This window comes from Peromyscus californicus, unplaced genomic scaffold, assembly GCF_007827085.1.
Source record: "Peromyscus californicus insignis strain IS unplaced genomic scaffold, ASM782708v3 Scaffold_7__1_contigs__length_154581171, whole genome shotgun sequence".
Classification (NCBI taxonomy): Eukaryota; Metazoa; Chordata; class Mammalia; order Rodentia; family Cricetidae; genus Peromyscus; species Peromyscus californicus.
This window is the reverse complement of record NW_026294595.1, coordinates 126,704,539-126,724,382: the sequence shown is the minus strand read 5'-3', so window position 1 is coordinate 126,724,382 and position 19,844 is coordinate 126,704,539. Positions and strand designations below refer to the sequence as shown.

Sequence of the window (19,844 nt, the reverse complement as noted above, 5' to 3'; positions counted from 1 at the left end):
GAGATAACGGGAGAAACAGGTGGGGAAGACAGGTCAGAGAATCATCTTTCAAGTGAATGGGAGCATAAATGGATTAGGAAATAGGCTCTACTGGAAGAAAGTGCTTTAGCTCAGCCTGGCACATATCCAGAAAGGGGCCAGAACTGGTGGCACAGGTCACCTTGACTTCTTGGGTGTTGTAGTTGGTTGTGGAGGGGTTGACTCATTCAGTTAGCTGCCTCTGGGCAGAGATCTGTCTAAAGTCGGTCTACGCCTGATTAGGTGAGCTAGGTTTCAAGTCTGGCTTAGGCTTGGTCCTGCTTGCACTGAGCCCCAAGACTGATAGGGGAGACCAGCTCATAGACAGAAGCTTCCCTTTTTCTCCATCCTGCCACGATCTTTGTACCTTTAGAACCTCTTGTGAGATGTGATTTTTTTTTTTTTAAATTGGTGCTAGGCATAAGATCCAAGACATCAAGTATGCTAGGCAAGCGTGCTCTGTCGCTGAGCAACACCCAAGGCCCTGGGAGCATGGTCCTTTGCACAGAAGGTATTTTAATCCTTCCATGGCTGCCACTGGCTCATCGAGACCTCTTCAGCCTAAACCTCACTTCCTCAGAGACTTTCCTACAAGTATACCCACACCAGGTACTCTCACTTCTTGTCTTCAAAGCCCTGTCATCTATGGAATTATCTTACTGTTTTTGTGAGACTTTCTCTCCTTGGGTGTTTTTCTTTTTTATATTATTTTATGTGTATGGGTGTTTTGCTTGAATGTATGTTTCTGCACCCCTTGCATGTAGTACCAACAGAGGCCAGAAGAGAGCATTAGATCCTCTGGAACTAGAGTTACCTTACATATATGGTTGTGAACTACCATGTGGCTGCTAGGAATCAAACCCATGTCCTTTGGAAGAACAGCCAGTGCTCTTAACCCCTAAGCCATCTCTCCAGCCCCTCCCATCCTCGCCTCTCCACCTCCCTTTTCTTTCAAACTTTCCCTCAAGAATCTCTCTAGAAGCTGGGTGGTGGTGATGCCCGCCTTTAATCCCAGCACTCGGGGGCGGGGGTGGGATGGGGGGCAGAGCCAGATGGATCTCTGTGAGTTCCAGGCTAGCCTGGTCTACAGAGTGAGTTCCAGGACAGGCAACAAAGCACTAAAACTACACAGAGAAACCCTGTCTAGAGAAACCAAAAAAAAAAAAAAAGAGAAAAAGAGAAAGAGTCTCTCTAGACATTTTTGTGCTACCTATGAAATTGGAACACCATAGTGAAACACTGGTTTTGGGGGTTTTTTTTGTTTGTTTGTTTGTTTTTGTTTTTTTTTTTTCTGGAGCTGAGGACCGAACCCAGGGCCTTGTGCTTGCTAGGCAAGCGCTCTACCACTGAGCTAAATCCCCAACCCCGAAACACTGTTTTTATGCACTATAGATAACCACAAACAATTGGAGTATCTTAAGAATTTTTCACAGTACCTCTTTGGAGGTAATCTCACTACTGCTAAGAATGTACTAGAACATAAAACATTTCCTGGAAGCCCTGTTCACTGCCTATCTCCAGTGAAGGATGGTACGTGGTTTGTGAGCATTGGTGATGTGACTGAGAGTGCAGAGACCCTGGAGCACAAAAGAGATGTTCATTGCAGAGTTGGGGAGGTGAACAAGGAAGAGGGGACTCCACAGTAGTCTCGTGGGCGGGTTGAGGAAGAAAGGTGTGAGGAGGAGTGAAGACGGTAGCATGTGAAGGCCTCGATGTGCACGGCCCTGACAGCTGGGAGCCCGGTAGTGTTGGAGGGAAACGCCTTTAAAGGGACTGGACTTCTCCTGGGGTGAGAATTGGGAGAACTGGAGTCTTGGTCTAGGCTCTGCTTCAAAGCAGCTGTGGGTTGACCCTCCAACCTTACTTACCTGCTTGGATAGGAGTTCATGACTGTTTTGGAGGGCACTAGCCATTGTGTCCCCAGCTACCCTAAAACCTCCACATGCATCTCCAAGGAGCAGTGAATTCCAAAAGGAGACTTCTGTCACTTAACTCAACCCTCAGGCCTGGGTTTCCTGGGAGCAGCCATGACTTCAGTCCCCTACCCACTATATAGTAAAACCAGTAGGAGCCCTGAGGAGCAGTGAGGGCTTATCTCTGCTTTTCCAGACCTGGGAGCTCAGCAGTCCTGTTTATTTACCCAGAGCAGCCGCCCGCTGAGAAAATGGCTGTTTGTTTCCAAGTGTGTCGTGTGAACCATGGGCTAAATATACCCACACCACAGCCTCTCCAGCCCCCGCCTGGGAACAGCACGCCCCATTCTGCTCAGCTCCCTGCAAAAGCCATTGCCAGAATCCACGCCCTTGAAAGCCCTGCTCCCCCACCCCAGGAGAAGGAGCTCTGAGCAAGATCACCCTGGCCAAGAATGCAGCCTAGGAACAGAGACAGGAGTGGTCAGTGCCTTGTTCTCTGTGTCCCCTCCACCCTGGAATGACTGTTCCTGGACAGTGAACGCTTTGTGCCCTTGTGGGGACAGGGCCTGTTTACTCCAGCCCAGCCCCAGAGCCAAAATTTCCTGTGGCTATCAGCCCTCTACTTCAGGAAAGTTCCAGTGTGGAAGGATCTCTATTTTGGTGACCACCCTAGTATCCCTGGTTCCTTGTGGGATATTTGGCACCTTGAGATAACTGAGACTTCTCTAGCTGTGGCATTTTTTCTCCTGTTCTTCCCACAGCACAGGATTCTCATCTTTATTTTGCTTTACCTGGGCCTGCTTAACTGGCTGGCCTCAAACTCCCTATATATCTGAGGATGACCTTGAACTTCTGATCTTCTTGCCTCCATCTCCCTCATGCTGGGGTTGTAGCATGCACCACCATACCAGTTTTCTGGGTACCGAGGGCCCAAGGCTTCATACGTGCTAGCTAGCCTGACACTCTTCCAACTTTGCTAGCCTCAGTCTTCCTAAGAGTTTTTCTTTTCTGCCAAGATGTACAGAGGCTGGCCAGGATGGATGAGACAGGAAGACCCAGCCAAGCACTTTCTTTCTTTCTGCCCAAGTCCTGGGCTCCCCTCAGCTCCACTGTCACAGTTCCTTTGCCCCCAAACCCCATGGCACTGCTATACAACAGGTTTCTCCTTACCAACAGATGGAAACTGAACAGCGGTCCCTCTGATTTGCTAAAGATGGACCTCATACATGCCACATGCTCTATAGACCCAACAGCCACTGTCCTGTGCTCTGTCTGATGACTCTGCTACCTGTTAATTAACGTGTTCCGTGCCTTAAGCCTCACCTACCTCTGAGGGCCTGAAGAGAAGAAAGAACAATACCTGGGACTTAGTTTACTGTGTGCAGTATATCTGTTCTCTCTGTATGGAGTCTTGTGTTGCTTACCTTCCCAGGGAAGAACTCAGAAATGTATCATTAAGCCACTTGGTTGTGTGAGTATCAGTGTGTACTTAACAAAGCGGGAAGAGAATACGATGCAATGCCGAACTTGCCCATCCTTGAGCAGAGCACTCAAAAATAACAATGACAAAAGTTATTACCACTACCAAGTACTGCACATGGCACAGAACTGTGTGTTCTGTTTGTTTGTTTGTTTGTCTGTTTGTCTGTTTTTGTTTTTTTTTGTTTGTTATTTATTTATTTATTTATTTATTTTGGTTTTTTCGAGACAGGGTTTCTCTGTGTAGCTTTGTGCCTTTCCTGGAACTCACTTGGTAGCCCAGGCTGGCCTCGAACTCACAGAGATCCGCCCGGCTCTGCCTCCCGAGTGCTGGGATTAAAGGCGTGCGCCACCACCGCCCGGCAGTTTTTTTATTTTTTGAGACAGGGTGTCGCTAAGTGGATCAGGCTGGTCTCAAACTCTAGAGATCCTCCTGCCTCTACCTCTAAATACTGGATTAAAGGTGTGCGCCCAGCTGTGCCTCATTGCTGTGCTTCACTGCTAGGTGACTGACAGCCCAGTTAGGCTTGTTTTCACCAATGTTACAAACACGAGGAAAACATCTCATTAAAAGAGCTAGAACCTTACAGGCTCTGTTTTAATGTTACAGGTCTGTGTGCACATGCACGAATGTGTTGTGTGTGTGAAACATTGTTATGCAACACATGACAGTTTATAGAGCATCAGCTCTGTGCCAGACCCTATTCTGAGCGCAAGACAGGATCTCAGCCCTTGACTAAACAGATCTAGTACAGAAGGCAAATCACAGCAAAACATAGTGTACGGTGTGGTCATGAGAAGCTGAGATGGGGTGGCTACCCATAACCTCAGTGTTGCTGATACACAAGAGGCTGAGGCAGGAGGATTGAGAATTCAAGGCTAGCTCCTGTCTCTGGAAAAAGGGGTGGAGGAGGAGAGGAGAGGAGAAAGAAGATAGTATGCTGAGAAAAAGACGTACAGCAAGGTTGGGGTGGACACTGCTCTAGACAGTGTGGTCAGAAGGATCCGCAAAAAGACCATATGGCCAGAGTAGGGGGAAGAGAGACTCGGCGGACTACAGCTGTGGGCAGGAAAGCAGACTGCTCTGGTGTGAGGAAGCCTTGGGAAAATGAGAGTGGAGGCACTGTGGTTGGAAAGGACTTTCCCATCTGCCTGTTGCTTCCGATTCTTTTCCCTAAGTGGATAGTGAGCTCTGTCATAGGGCTCATGGCTCATTGCTGCCTGTCCAACAGCATCATAAATATTGATCTTTTCAGGTCAGTCTGCTCAGAGCTTGTGCCATTCTGCTGCTAGGTAGCAGGCATGCATAGATGCTCTGCCTAGTACAGGGAAAGCTACTAGAGCAGAGGACTGCATGCAGTGGCAGTAATCTGGTCATTGGTTTAAGCAGTCTTCTCGCAAAGCATGGCCTTGAGGGTGTGTGGTAGTGGTGAGGGCTGGCAGTAGATAAGAAATAGACCAGGCTGCATCCCGAGTGAGTGAGCGCACTGGGAGGTGGAGCCCAGAGCCACCTGGAACCAGATGGAGACATTATCATTCTGCAGAACACATCAAACACTATTTCTAGGGGCCAAGCACCAAGTTTGGATTCTGGTTCTATCAGTGTCCAAGTAGGGATGACCTTAGTTGAGTTCCTTGCCTTCCAGAGTCCCAGCTGCCTGGTCTAAACGTGAGGAAGAGACGGCCTGTGATAGTCTGCTGGATGCAAGGCTATGACCTCCGTGTGCTGGCTGTCCCACTGACTCATGTGCCCCCTGATGACTAAGCCCCATGGCAGAAAGCTGTTGCTTACCTCCTGGGCCCGGACTGACAGCCCTGGGATAGGGACAGGAATGGCCTCTCCATGTCCATGTTAAGTGTTCTGCTCGGCTGTCCCCAGCCACCAGCCAGCTATGGCTGAGGCCCCTCTACAGGGAGAAGGATCCTTGGTCTGAAAGTTCCAAGGCCACTAGCTGAGTGCTCCAGTAGAATTGCTCTGAGAACCTCCTTTCCAGACAAGCCAGAGCCTGACATTGCTCTTGGCCTCCACAGTCTCTAGGGTTGTGTGATAACGCCCATCTACCTCATCCCACCTCCTGCACTCCCCTTTCCCCTAGTAGTCTGTCTGGTGTTCCTTCCAAGCTGTCTGTTGCTTATTTGTTTGTTTGTTTATTTGATTTTTCGAGACAGGGTTTCTCTGTGTATCCCTGGCTGTCTTGGAACTCACTCTGTAGACCTGGCTGTCCCTGGAACTCACAGAGATCCGTTTGCCTCTGTCTCCCAAGTGCCCCACCACTGTCTGTCCTTTACTGTTATTGGTTGGTTGGTTGGTTTTGTCTGTTGCTTCTTGAAGCAAAAGGCATGCTCTCTGTACCTGTGTTCTCAGCAGTGAATTAGGCTGGCCTTCCCCAGCTGGGGCTCAGAAGGGCGGCCATTGACCATTCTCTGGCATGGTGGGCACTAACGCTGTGGCCTTTCAACTCAACAAGGCCATTGTTTGCAGGTGGCCCTTTCTCCTACCCCATTCTGTGCACGGATTCACACAGTGTCTACCTGTCCTTCTCTGTCCCTACAGGACACTTTTGTGGAACTCTACGGGAACAACGCAGCAGCTGAGAGCCGGAAAGGCCAGGAGCGCTTCAACCGCTGGTTCCTGACGGGCATGACCGTGGCTGGTGTGGTTCTGCTGGGCTCGCTCTTCAGTCGGAAGTGACCAGACACTGACCACCCACTCACCTCTCGCCTCCCACCCCGTCTCCACCACAACTCTCTCTTCAGCCACCATTGCTACCAGGAGAACCACTACATGCAACTCACGCCCCTCCCCTATCACAGGGTTGGGCCTAGACAAAGTCCCTTTGCAGTTAGCTTTCTAGAACCTACCACGCTTCTGTGAGAGCCACCTTCCCCCCACATCTCAATTCACTTGGCCTCAAAATTCACAAGATTCTCCCCCAGATCAGCCTGTTGGAGGCTGGCAGGAGTTGGAAGGGACGTGCTAGAGAGAGGAGAGGGGCCTGCCTGGCTGGTGGGAACCTTTATTACCCCTGAGCCTCCTGGGAATGCTTTCCTGGCAGGGAACCGGAAAGCTTCCTAACCCTTTTCCCCAGAAAGAGACTAGATTGCCTTGGTTTTGATGTGTGTGGCCTCAGAATTGATCGTTTCCCACCCCATTGTGTCCCTGACCCCCTGTCTTCCCTTCTCCACCCCCAAGAGCCATTGAGAAGCCCTTTTATTTTTTGTTTTTTGGTTTTCTTGAGACAGGGTTTCTCTGTGTAGATTTGGAGCCTGTCCTGGATCTCGCTCTGTAGCCCATGCTGGCCTTGAACTCACGGAGATCCGCCTGCCTCTGCCTCCCGAGTGCTGGGATTAAAGGCGTGTACCAGCACCACCCAGCGAGAGGCCCCTTTTGACTAGTTAGAAATTCAGGCTGCTTGGGATAAAGGGGCAAGTACCAGACCTCCTCCTGGTCTGAATGTTCTCCTGAGGCCTCTGGCTAAAGGCCAGCACCCCCCCGGGAGGAGGGGCTTAGTAGCAGAAAGGCCTCCATCCTCGGCTAGAGTGGCTCTTAAAGCTTAGCAGCACCCTCGACCCTTCACCCTCCCTTGGCTCTCGGGACCATGACTGAGGGACCAACTGGGCCCAAGATCGGTGCCCCAAAGCTGTTAATGACTTCAGCTGCCTCACTTCCTGCAGGACCAGCTTGTGGCATCTTTGCCTTGGGTGCTGACCACAGGGTCCAGGGACACTGGCCTCAGCCCAGAAGTGAAGGGGAGCTATACAGAGCAGCTGTGGGAGCCCCGGGGGCTTCCCTACCTCAGGCAGGAAGGTCAAGAAGGAGAGCCTGATGCACAGGTGAGGAGGACTGCAAGGGCCTGTCCTACCCAGTCTTTGTGCCCTGCCCCCGCCCAGCCTGGGCAGCAGGGCTGCCCAGGTCAGAGTGGCTTGGCAGGAGCCCTTCAGGCCTCTCCTCTGCTCCACCCTTGGCCTGTCTCATCCCTGGGGGTCCCAGCTCAGCGTTGGCTACCCCGGGCTCTCTGCTGTACATATTCAAGACTAGTTTTTATTCCTTGTGAAGATGATATACTATTTTTGTTAAGCGTGTCTGTATTTATGTGTGAGGAGCTGCTGGCTTGCTGTGCGCGTGCACGTGGAGAGCTGGTGCCCAGAGACTGACAGCCTGATGCTCCCTCCTTGCCCTTGCCTGGGGAAGCCCACTGGGGGTCCTGGCTTCTGAGGGGCACCTGTTCCTCCCCACCCCTCCCCTCCACTTGTTCCAGCTCTTTGACATAGTCTGTGTGAAGGTGAAAGTGCAGTTCAGTGATAAACGGTGTCGATTCTGTGAACCGGTCTTGGCTCTGTGCCTCATGGGTAAGGGAAAAAAAGCTGTTGGGTTCTGGCTCTGCTGCCCTGGGGATGGGGTGGCTCACCAAGTTCCTTCTGTCCCAAATTTCTGTTCTTCACATTTCTGTACGTTAGCAAGAGTAGGGGTGTTCACTGAGCACCTGCTGGTCCTGTGTGTGAACATGACAAAGTCCTCCCCATCAGGAGCCCGACAGTCACAGAGTCACTGCATAGGTGTTCACTGAGTCCTGCTACAGTACAAGGCTGTCTTCTTGAGGCTTGCACACTATTAGAGAAGATGGATGTGGAAGTGTGGTGCTGGTGGCTTGGGGCTCCCATGAGAAAGCCACTGTCTTCTGGCAAGACGTGAAAGACTTGGGAGTCGATAAAGTGACCAGATTTGAGGTAACATTATTAAGGCAGGTCTTAGAGTTTCACATGAATTAGAGATGGCTCTAGAGAGAAGGTGACATATGGGGCTAGAGAGGTGGCTGGGAGGTGGAGTGCTCGCTGCACAGTCCTGGGGACCAGAATTGAGATCCAGCACCACTGAGAGTGTTCCCCAAATACCTGGAATTCCAGCTCCAAAGGACATGATACCCTCTCTGGCTTCTGCCCATGTACAAGCATGTGTACCCTCACACGTGTGCACAGATACTAGACACAAACATTTTTTGTTGTTGTTATTCAAGACGGGGTTTTTCTATGTAGTCCTGGCTGACCTAGAACTCGCTCTGTAGACCAGGCTGGCCTCGAACTCAGAGATCCACCTGCCTCTGCCTCCTGAGTGATGGGATTAAAGGCGTGCGCCATCACTGCCCTCCCACCTAGATTTTTTTTTTTTAAAGATGACATAAGCCAGGCATAGTGACACACTTCCTTAACTCAAGCATTTGGAAGGCAGAGGCAGGTTGATCTCTAAATTTAAGGCCAGCCTGGTCTACATAGCAAGTTCCAGGATAGCCAGAGCTACATAGAGAGACCTTGTCTCAAAAAAAGAGGGTTAGTGAAACATCATAAATAGCAAGCACTGGGCTCTTCATGATGGCACATAGCTTTGATCCCAACACTCTGGGAGGCAGAGGCAGATGCATCTCTGAGTTTAAGGCCAATCTGGTCTGCATAGAGTTCCAGGCCATTTTGGACTGTATAGTCAGACCTGTCTTAGAAGACACACACTGATTAGAGTCCCCACAACTCAAGAGGCTGATGGGACACATGGGCTCCCAGGAGCCAAGGCTTGAAGAGTGAGGAAGAGTTAACAGACGGGAACTTGGGTACCTCTTTGGGCTGATGGAAAGCTAGTGTGTCTGGCACTGAGCAGCCTCGTGCTTAGAAACCACATTGAATGGAAATGAGGGACATGGATTTGGCCCTGGTCAGGAAGCATATAATCCTTAGAGCTCTGAAAATATCTCTAGCTGCTATGAGAACATTCTAGAAGGGAGCTTGGAGAAACCCTAGAGCCCAGTAAGAAGCCATTGATTACAGCCTGGGATTTAGGAGATTATGTGACCTGGGTCACTGTAGACTTCGTGACATTGCCCACTGCTCCTGAAATCCCTCTGACAACCTTTTCAGAGAAATGGGTATATGGTACAACTCCTACATACCATTGGTCAAGATTGAATGGGGACCCCTCCATCAGGCAGCCATCCTCCAGGGCAAAGAAGTGCTACTTTCAAGTTCTGTGTTGCTATGGCTGGAGGTGAGAGGGAATCCCATACTGGATGGTTTTCTGAGCAGGCTTGACTACCTCTGGTGGCCGCATTATGGATCCTGAAAGCCATCCCGAACCATGGAACTGGGTGCCAATGACTTCTGACTCATGTGGGACAGCTTTGCCCAGTGTCCTCCCACCTTGCTCTGCTCACTAAAGGACTTCTGCACTCCCGTCATTTGGGTATGGAGCTACCCAACTCTCCTAGGGCTGTCAGCGTTCTCCCACCAAAGCCTCCCGCCCTCCACCCACCTCCCTCTCTCAGCTGCAGGCCTGTCAGTCAGTGCCATCATTGGCTGCCCACCCCTGCCTCCCAGGAGTACAGCTGCTTCCTACCCTAGCCATTCAAGAACCCCTGCTCCAGATTCTCCATATGCTTCTAGAAAGATCTTTCACATAGACAAATACACATATATAAAATATGCTTTGATTGTACATCCTAATTTTTTGAGCATATTTTTGGTTTGTGTTAGTTTTGAGACAGGGTCTCACTGTGTAACCCAGGCTGTTCTAGAATAGAGTCTCCACCCCAAGCGCTGGGACTAAAGGCAAATGCTACAAATGGTTGGTACAAGTAACCTTCTATTTTCTTCTGTGTAACCTGTGGAAGTTTCAGTATCCACGCATAAATGCCCATGCACTCATTGGCACTCCAGTCATTTGCAACTTGGAACATATTCATCCTTTTTTTTTTTTTAAAGCTATGTAGTATTCTACAAAATTTGGGAGGTTGAAGAATGGTCTGGCTCTGTCTCTTTGGCTGGCCTGGAACTGGCAGTCATTCTCCTGCCTCTGTCTTGCAAGTACAGAGATCAAACATGTGAGCCACCACATCCGGCTTTCACTAAACTTTTACCCAGATCCCTGATGTGTGAGTCCCAGTGCCAGACATGTCATCACACTGTCAGAGTCACACTGACTGAAGTTCCTGGGCTCCCTTTTAAAAGGGGGCAGGGACAACTTGATTTGGGCTCTGTAGCTGCAACTTTTAAGATTTATTTTTAGGGGCTGGAGAGATGGCTCAGTGGTTAAGAGCACTGCATCCTTTTCCAGAGGTCCTGGTTTCAATTCCCACTACCCTCATGGCCCCTCACAACCACCTGTAACTCAGTCCCAGGGGATCCCACACCCTCTTCTGGCCTCCATGGGCACCAGGCATACATGTGGTATGCACAAAGCCCTTCTTCATTCAATCCCCAGCACCACACAAACTGGGCATAGGAGCACATCTCTATAATCCCAGCACTCAGAAGTGGAGGCCAGAGGATCAGAAATTCAAGGTACTCCTCAGCTACATAGCAAGTCATGAGGCCAGGAAATCAGTGATTGGCCTTGCCTCTGCCTCCCTGAGTACTAGAATTAAAGGTATGAAGCCAACTAGAGCTACATAGACTCTGTCTCATAAATGAATAAATAAATAAATAGCTCTTTGGGAGAGTAGGGGAGGTGGGATGGGGATGTGATGTTGCAGATCAAGTCCAGAGCCTTGCAGGTGCTAGGCCAACATTCTCTCACTGAGGGATACATCCCAGCCTTAATTGTAATGTTTGTTTCTCAATGTCTTCAGTGAAGTAATTGTAATATAAAACCAGACTTGCCCTCCATTAAATTGTGCCCTGTCCGCATGTGAACAACTGCCTGTAACTGCAGTTTCACAGGATCTGACACCCTCTTCTGCCTTCGAGAGCACCAGGCACACATATGGTGCACATAAATACATGCAAACAAAACACACACACACACACTCCAAGGCAAGGTCTCTTGTAGCCCAGAATATCTTCTAAAGCAAGCAAGCAAGAATGACCTACCTCCACTTCATAGTCATGAGCCGCCACGCCCAACTCCAAATCTACTTCTCAATGGCATTTGAGAAACGGTGAAGCACACATACAAAGAGCAAGTCTGCAGCTGTCTTCCAATGGCCCAGGCCCCAGATTTGGAAATACTTTGTGATCAGAATTAGCTACCTAAAGGTCTCAATGTAGCTGTGCCTGGAACTCCGGATTAGAGCCTTCTTCCCCTCCTCTCTGCTTTGACTGGATGGGAACCCATGAAGAACAGTGCTCCTCGTGCATCTGTTCCCACAGCTCCCCTGTGTAATCAGCAGCACACCCACAGCATGCCTGCACCACCATATGGAGCCGGGACCAATAGCCGAGAGCATGCCTGTGTGCTTGCCCGTTTCTCTGGTTGGTTAGTTATTCTTTTCTGGTGTGCTGATACTCCAGCCCAGAGCCTGGAACATGCTGAGTGATGCTAGGTCACTAGCCACACCCTCAGCTCTTTCTTGATTGCTTATTTGTGACTGGATCTCACTCTAAAGTTTAGGTTGTTCTAGAATTCACTGTGTCATCCAGACTAGCCTCTAACTTGTGGCGGCCCTCCTGTCTCAGTCTCCTGGGTGCTGGGATTATAAGTGTTGGCCACTGTGGCTAACTACTTAAACAGGTTTTCAAAATTGGCAAATCATGCGGGGAACCCAGTAACTAATGATCAAATTCATTAGAGGGGCCAGAGAGATGTCTCTATGAATAAAGGTGTTTTCTGCCAAAGCTGGTAACTCGGGTTCAATCCCAGGACCACAAAGGAGGGGACCTAAAGACTAGCTGGTGGGCCTCTGGCTTTTTCATGCATGCTGAGGCACACACACCCTTGAAAAAATACTTAAAAAAATTTTTTAATTGCCAGGCAGTGGCAACGCATGCCTTTAACCCCAGCACTTAGGAGGCAAAGGCGGACAGATCCCTGTGAATTCAAGGCCAGCCTGGTCTACAGCATGAATTCCAGGATAGCAAGCATTTTACTCTGGACTTTGCTGTCTTCACCTGACAGCTGTGTCATGAGGTTAAAAACAAGAATTTTCCCTTCGTATAAAGAAAATAGAAGGAGTGGGGATGTAGCCCAGTGGGTAGAACACTTGCCTGGCAGGCACAAAGCTCTGATTTCAAATTCTACCACCACACTGTGAGTGATGGGATGTGCTTGTAATCCCAGCATTCAGACACTAAAGGCAGGAGGATCAGAAGTCCAAGGTCATCCTCAGCTACATAGTGAGTTCTAGGCTAGCCTGGGCTACGTGAGAGCAAAGAAAGGTATTGTTCTATTATTGCTGTGAAGAGACACCGTGACCAAGGCAACTCTTATTTTTTTTAAAGTTTTTTAATTTTTTTTTAGATTTGTGTGTGTGAGTGTTTTGCTGCATGTATGCATGTGCACACATACATCCCTGGGGAAGTGGTGAACCTCTGGGTAGGTGCTGGGAATCAAATCCAGGTCCTCTGGAAGAACAAGTGCTCTTAACCACTGATTAAACTCTCCAGTCTCCCCCCCCCCCCCCCCCCCCCCTCCAAAAAAATGCATTTTATTGGGGGCTTGCTTACAGTTTTAGAGGGTTAGTCCATTATCATCATGGCTGGGAGCAGGCAGGCATGGTGGTGGAGCAGTAGCTGAGAGCCTTAAATCCTGATCTTCAGGTAATAGGCAGAGGGAGAGACACTGGACCTTCTGTGTGCTTTTGAAACTTCAGAGTCTACCCCCAGTGACACGCCTCCTCCAACAAGGCCACACCTCCTAATCCTTCTCAAATGGTTCAGCAACTGGGGACCAAGCATTCAAACATGAGTTTATGGGAGCCATCCTCATTCAAACCACCACAGAAGGAAAGGGGAAGAAAGAGAAGAAAGATGACTAAGATGCAGGATAGCTCCAGTGCAGAGAGAGCACTTGCTTAGATACTTGCAATGCCCTAGGTTCTTTTTTTTTTTTCCCCCTCATTTTCATTTTCCTGACAAGATCTCACTATGGTAACCGTGGCTGTTCTGGAACTCACTCTGGGACCAGGCTGGCCTCTAAATCACAGATGTCCCCTGCCTCTGCCCCCCAAGTGCTGGAATTAAAGATGTGGCCATTACACCCAGGACCCTAGGTTCAATACCACAACAAAAAGAAAAATGAATATATGTAAACTAAGTTTATGTGTTCTTTGCTTTTTTTTTTTTTTTTTTTTTTTTTTTTTTTTTTTGGTTTTTCGAGACAGGGTTTCTCTGTGTAGCTTTGCGCCTCTCCTGGAACTCACTTGGTAGCCCAGGCTGGCCTCGAACTCACAGAGATCCGCCTGGCTCTGCCTCCCGAGTGCTGGGATTAAAGGCGTGCGCCACCACCGCCCGGCTTGTGTTCTTTGCTTTTTACTAAATATCCACACATTGATGTTTGAGAGCTGTGCACACACAAAGTATTCTTGCCTAAATTATATAAGCCATCTCATTTCAGTAGGCTCACACGTGAATAATTAGCTTGAATATTTGCAATATAAAAGTCCTTGTGAAATCTTAAGGAATTTAAAGGGCCATATTACAAAATTTTAGCAAGATGATCTTCAATTTGAAAACATCCTTAAAACACTGAGGTACTAAGAATGTGGATGTAAAGTTAGAATAGGGCTTTCTGAAAATAAATAGAAAGTAATATAAACTTAATGTAGTGGTCTGTCGATTGCAGGGCTTTTGCACTTACTGCTCAAGAGGAAGTGGCCCTCCTCAGGAAGTCCCCAGGTTAGGCTCAAGTTGAACTAATGTAAAAAGCAAATACCCCTGGAAACAGCTGCTATACCCCTGGAAAAAGCTGCTATACCCCTGGAAAAAGCTGCTATACCCCTGGAAAAAGCTGTAACAACTGCATTGCAACAATAATGATCGCATCAAATCCAAATAACAATGGGGAATAGTAACAAGATGGCCCATTGAGTAAGGAAGCTTGCTGCCAAGCCCGACAACCTGAGTTCGGTGGAGGGAGGGAACACACTCCTGCAAAGTTGTCTTCTGACCTCAGCACGTGAACCCTAGCACTTGCACACCCTCACACATAATAAATAGATATCAGCCGGGTGTCATGGAGCACACCTTTAATCCCAGCATTTAGGAGGCAGAGGCAGGCAGATTTGTGTGAGTTTGAAGCCAGCCTGGTCTACAGAGTGAGTTCCAGGACAGCCAAGACTGTACAACAGAGAAACCCTGTCTCTAAACACCAACCAAAAGTGTGGGCTCTTCGAGAGATAGTGGCTTTACAGGGATTTTGTGCACTTGGGGAAGGGACTGTCTCTATAGGATGGGACCCGAACATTCTGCCTGGGGCCAACCTGGGGCCCAGCTGCCCATCCTGCGAAGCCCAACAACTTGGAGGCATTGGTGAGATTGCCCTACTTATCAACCTGTTCAGCTGAGACCGATTCGGGAGAGGTTTCAGAAGCCTACAGCCTTCAGTCTGAGCAAACAAGATCAGCTGAGGAGTGGGCAAGCAAGCCAAACCGGACCTGAGAACACGAGAAGGAGCCGTCCAGCCACCAAACCAGATCACCAGACTCATAAGCCCACCCTACGCCGACTGGGAACAGGTAAGGCCCCATCTCCGACCGGCAGACCAGGTCTCTAGCCCTTAGACCCCAGCCATCGGAGCTCCAGGGAACAGGCAGCTACCTTTCCCTGCTCCCTCACACACACACAAAAAAAAACACCAGCCCCTGCGAACCCAACAACCACTGGAGCCATAAGCCCACCCTGCATCAATTGGGAACAACTGCTCTCTGAGACAGAACCTACTAACACTGATTGGACTAAGCTGCTCCCGGAGAAACAGCCCAACAACACTGATTTAACCAAGAACCCCCTAGTGGACCAAGACTATCAATTAGAACAGGAGAGGCACCTTCAGACTCAGACACAGACACCGCCTACACCGAGCAGAGGAAGAGATGAGTAGACGCCAGTGCAAAATACAGGCAACAACATAAAGATCTATATGACAACATCAGAACCTAGTGATTCTACACCTGCAAGACCTGAGCATACCAATGCAGAAGAAGCATAAGAAATCAATCCTAAAAATGACTTTAAGAAGATGATAGAGGCCCTTAAAGAGGAAATGAAAAACTCCCTTAAAGAGGAAACAAAAAATTCCCTTAAAGAAATGGAAGAAAAAAACAAACAAAAAATTGGAAGAAATCAAAGAAAGCCAAGGAAAAGTAATTAAACAGATGAAGGAACAGTTCGAGATTTGAAAATTGAAATTGAGACAATAAAGAAGACACAAACTGAGGGAATGCATGAAATAGAAATTCTGACTAAACGAACAGGAACTACAGATGCAAGCATAATTAACTGAATGCAAGAGATGGAACAGAGAATCTCTGATGTTGAAGACACAGTAGAGAAAATAGATTCGTCAGTCAAAGAAAATACTAAAGCCAACAAAGCCATAACACAAAACGTTCAACCTAAGGAAATCAAACACACCCATGAAAATTCAGGCAATAGATAATCCCACACCAACAAATACCAAAAAAGGGAAACACTACACTACCAATAAAAATAAAAATAAAAATAACAGGAATTAACAATCACTGGTCATTAATATCCATCAGTATCAATGGTCTCAACTCACCTATAAAAAGACACAGGCTAACAGAATGGATACGAAAACAGGATCCATCCTTCTGCTGCATGCAAAAAACACACCTAAACTTCAAAGACAGACACTACCTCAGAGTAAAAGTCTGGGAAAAGGCTTTCCAATCAAATGGACTTAAGAAGCAAGCTGGTGTAGCTATTCTAATATCTAATAAAATAAACTCCAAACTAAAATCAATGGAAAGGAATCAGGAAGGACATTACATATTTATCACAGGGAAAATCCACCAAGATGAAGTCTCAGTTCTGAACATTTATGCCCCAAATACAAAGGCACCCACATTTGTAAAAGAAACATTACTAAAGCTTAAATCACACATCAAACCCCACACACTAGTAGTGGGAGACTTCAACACACCACTCTCACCAAAGGACTATAAGACTGAAACTTAACAGAGAAATAAAGGACCTAACAGAAGTTATGACTCAAATGGACTTAATAGATATCTACAGAACATTCCACCCTGACACAAAAGAATAGACCTTCTTCTCAGTAACCCATGGAACCTTCTCAAAAATTGACCACATGCTTGGTCACAAAGCAAATCTCAACAGATACAAAAACATTGGAATAACCTCCTGTATCTTATCAGACAACCATGCTTTAAAGTTAGATTTCTTTGTTTGTTTGTTTGTTTGTTTTTCGAGACAGAGTTTCTCTGTGTAGCTTTTCGTCTTTCCTAGAACTCTCTCTGTAGCCCAAGATGGCCTTGAACTCACAGAGATCCATCTGGCTCTGCCTGCCACGTGCTGGGATTAAAGGCGTGTGCCACCACCGCCTGGCAACAACAAAAACTATAGAAAGCCTACAATCTCATGGAAACTGAATAATGCCCACCTGAAGCACCAATGGGTCAAGGAAGAAATAAATTAAAGATTTCCTTGAATTCAATGAAAATGAAAGTAAAACATACCCAAACTTATGGGACACTATGAAAGCAGTGCTAAGAGGAAAATTCATAGCACTAAATGCCCACATAAAGAAGATGGAGAAATCTCACACTAGTGACTTAACAGCACACCCGAAAGCTCTAGAACAAAAAGAAACAAACTCACCCAGGAGGAATAGATGCCAGGAAATAATCAAATTGAGGGCTAATATCAATGAAATAGAAACAAAGAGAACAATACAAAGAATCAATGAGACAAAGAGTTGGTTCTTTGAAAAAATCAACAAGCTAAACAAACCCCTAGCCAAATTAACCAAAAGGCAAAGAGAGAGCACCCAAATTAACAAAATCAGAAATGAAAAGGGAGACATAACAACAGACAACAAGGAAATCCAAAGAATCATCAGGTCATACTTCAAACACCTGTACTCCACAAAATTGGAAAATCTGAAAGAAATGGACAATTTTCTGGTTTGATACCACATATCAAGGTTAAATCAAGACCAGATAAACTATTTAAATAGACCAATAACCCCTAAGGAAATAGAAACAGCCATTAAAAGTCTCCCAACCAAAAAAAAAAAAGCCCAGGACCAGAATTCAGTGCAGAATAATACCAGATTTTCAAAAAAGAGCTAATTCCAATACTCCTCAAATTGTTTCACACAATAGAAACAGAAGGAACATTACCAAACTCTTGATGAGGCTATAGTTACCCTGATACCCAAACCACACAAAGATGCAACAAAGAAAGAGAAATGCAGACCAGTCTCCCTCATGAACATTGATGCAAAAATACTCAACAAGATATTGGCAAACCGAATCCAAGAACACATCAAAAAAAATTATCCACCATGACCAAGTAGGTTTCATCCCAGGGATGCAGATGGTTCAACATACAAAAATCTGTCAATGTAATACACCATATAAACAAACTGAAAGAAAAAAACACATGATCATCTCATTAGATGCAGAAAAAGCCTTTGACAAAATCCAACACCCCTTCATAATAAAGGTTCTAGAGCGATCAGGAATACAAGAAATATATCTAAACATAATAAAGGCAATTTACAGCAAGCCAACAGCCACCATCAAATTAAACAGAAACTCAAAGTGATTCCACTAAAACCAGAAACAAGACAAGGCTGTTCACTCTCCCCATATTTATTCAATATAGTACTTGAAGTTCTAGCTAGAGCAATAAGACAACAAAAGGAGATCAAGGGGATACAAATTGGAAAGGAAGAAGTCAAACTTTCACTATTTGCAGACGATATGATAGTATACATAAGTGACCCCAAAAATTCTACCAGGGAACTCCTACAGCTGATAAACTCCTTCAGTAAAGTGGCAGGATACAAGATCAACTCAAAAAAATCAGTAGCCCTCCTATATACAAATGGTAAAAGGGCTGAGAAAGAAATCAGAGAAACATCACCCTTTACAATAGCCACAAATGATATAAAATACCTTGGGGTAACACTTACTAAACAAGTGAAGGACCTGTTTGATAAGAACTTTAAATCTCTAAAGAAAGAAATTGAAGAAGACATCAGAAAATGGAAAGATCTCCCATGCTCATGGATAGGTAGGATTAACATAGTAAAAATGGCAATCTTACCAAAAGCAATCTACAGATTCAATGCAATCCCCATCAAAATCCCAACACAATTCTTTTTTTTTTGTTTGTTTTTTGTTTTTTGTTTTTCGAGACAGGGTTTCTCTGTGTAGCTTTGCGCCTTTCCTGGGACTCACTTGGTAGCCCAGGCTGGCCTCGAACTCACAGAGATCCGCCTGGCTCTGCCTCCCGAGTGCTGGGATTAAAGGCGTGCGCCACCACCGCCCGGCCCCAACACAATTCTTTACAGACTTGGAAAGAATAATATTCAACTTCATATGAAAAAAAACAAAAAACCCAGGATAGCTAAAAGAATGCTGTATAATAAAGCAACCTCTGGAGGCATCACCATCCCCGACCTCAAGGTCTGCTATAGAGCTATAGTAATAAAAACAAATAACCTAGCTGTCATCATGGAGTCCAGTGACTGATGGCGGCAGATGCAGAGATCCATGGCCAGGCACCAGGCTGAGCTCCGGGAATCCAATTGATGAGAGAGAGGAGAGATTCTGCAGGCGAGGGATGTCAAGATCATGACGGGAGGACGTGCAGAGATGACCGACCACACTAGTGGAAGCCCGTGAACTGTGGACTGGTGGCTGTGGAGCCCCCATGGGACTGGACTAGGCCCTCTGGATACGGAAGACGGTTGTTTGGCTCGAACTGTTTGGGGGGGGGCACCCAAGCAGGGGGATCAGGATCTGTCCCTGACCTATGGGCAGGCTTCTGGGAATCCAGTGCCTGTGGTGTGACGCCTTGCACAGCCTTGGTGCAGTGGGAAGGGGCTTGAACCTGCCTAGGCTCAGTGTGCTGGGCTCTGCTGACTGCCCATGGGAGACCTCGATTTGGGGGATGTGGGGATGCAGGGTGGCTTGGGAAAGAGGGCTAGTGGGTGGGAGGAGGAAGGAGGGGGGACCTGTGGATGGTATGTGGAGTGAGTAGAAAATTTCTTAATAAAGAAAAATGAAAAAATAAAAATAAAAACAGCATAAAAACTGACATAAGGACCAATGGAATCGAATTGACATTAATTCACACATGTATGAACACCTGATTTTTGACAAAGAAGCCAAAACTATACAATGGAAAAAAGAAAGTATCTTCAACAAATGGTGCTGGCATAACTGGATGTTAACATGTAAAAGATTACAAATAGATCCATATCTATCACCATGCACAAAACTCAAGTCCAAGTGAATCAAAGACCTCAACATAAATCCAGTTACACTGAACTTGATAGAAGAGAAAGTAGGAAGTACTCTTAAACACATGGGCATAGGAGATAACTTCCTAAATATGTAACCCCAGTAGCACAGACACTGAGAGCAACAATTAATAAATGGGACCACTTGAAACTGAGAAGCTTTTGTAGGGCAAAAGACACGGTCAATAAGACAAAAAGACAGCCTACAGAATGGGAAA

The 19,844-nt window shown here is 47.0% G+C and overlaps 1 protein-coding gene across 5 annotated transcripts in view; it reads left to right on the top strand.

Annotated features, from left to right (window-relative positions):
- Positions 1–7,735, top strand: part of Bcl2l1 (BCL2 like 1) — a 54,300-nt gene extending 46,565 nt beyond the window's left edge. For all 5 annotated transcript variants that reach the window (XM_052723616.1, XM_052723620.1, XM_052723621.1 and 2 more), the window contains exon 3: positions 5,965–7,735. In XM_052723616.1, the coding sequence (XP_052579576.1) occupies positions 5,965–6,102 (138 nt within the window). In that variant the 3' untranslated portion in view covers positions 6,103–7,735. The remainder of the gene's footprint in view (positions 1–5,964) is intronic.
- The last annotated feature ends 12,109 nt before the right edge of the window (positions 7,736–19,844 follow it).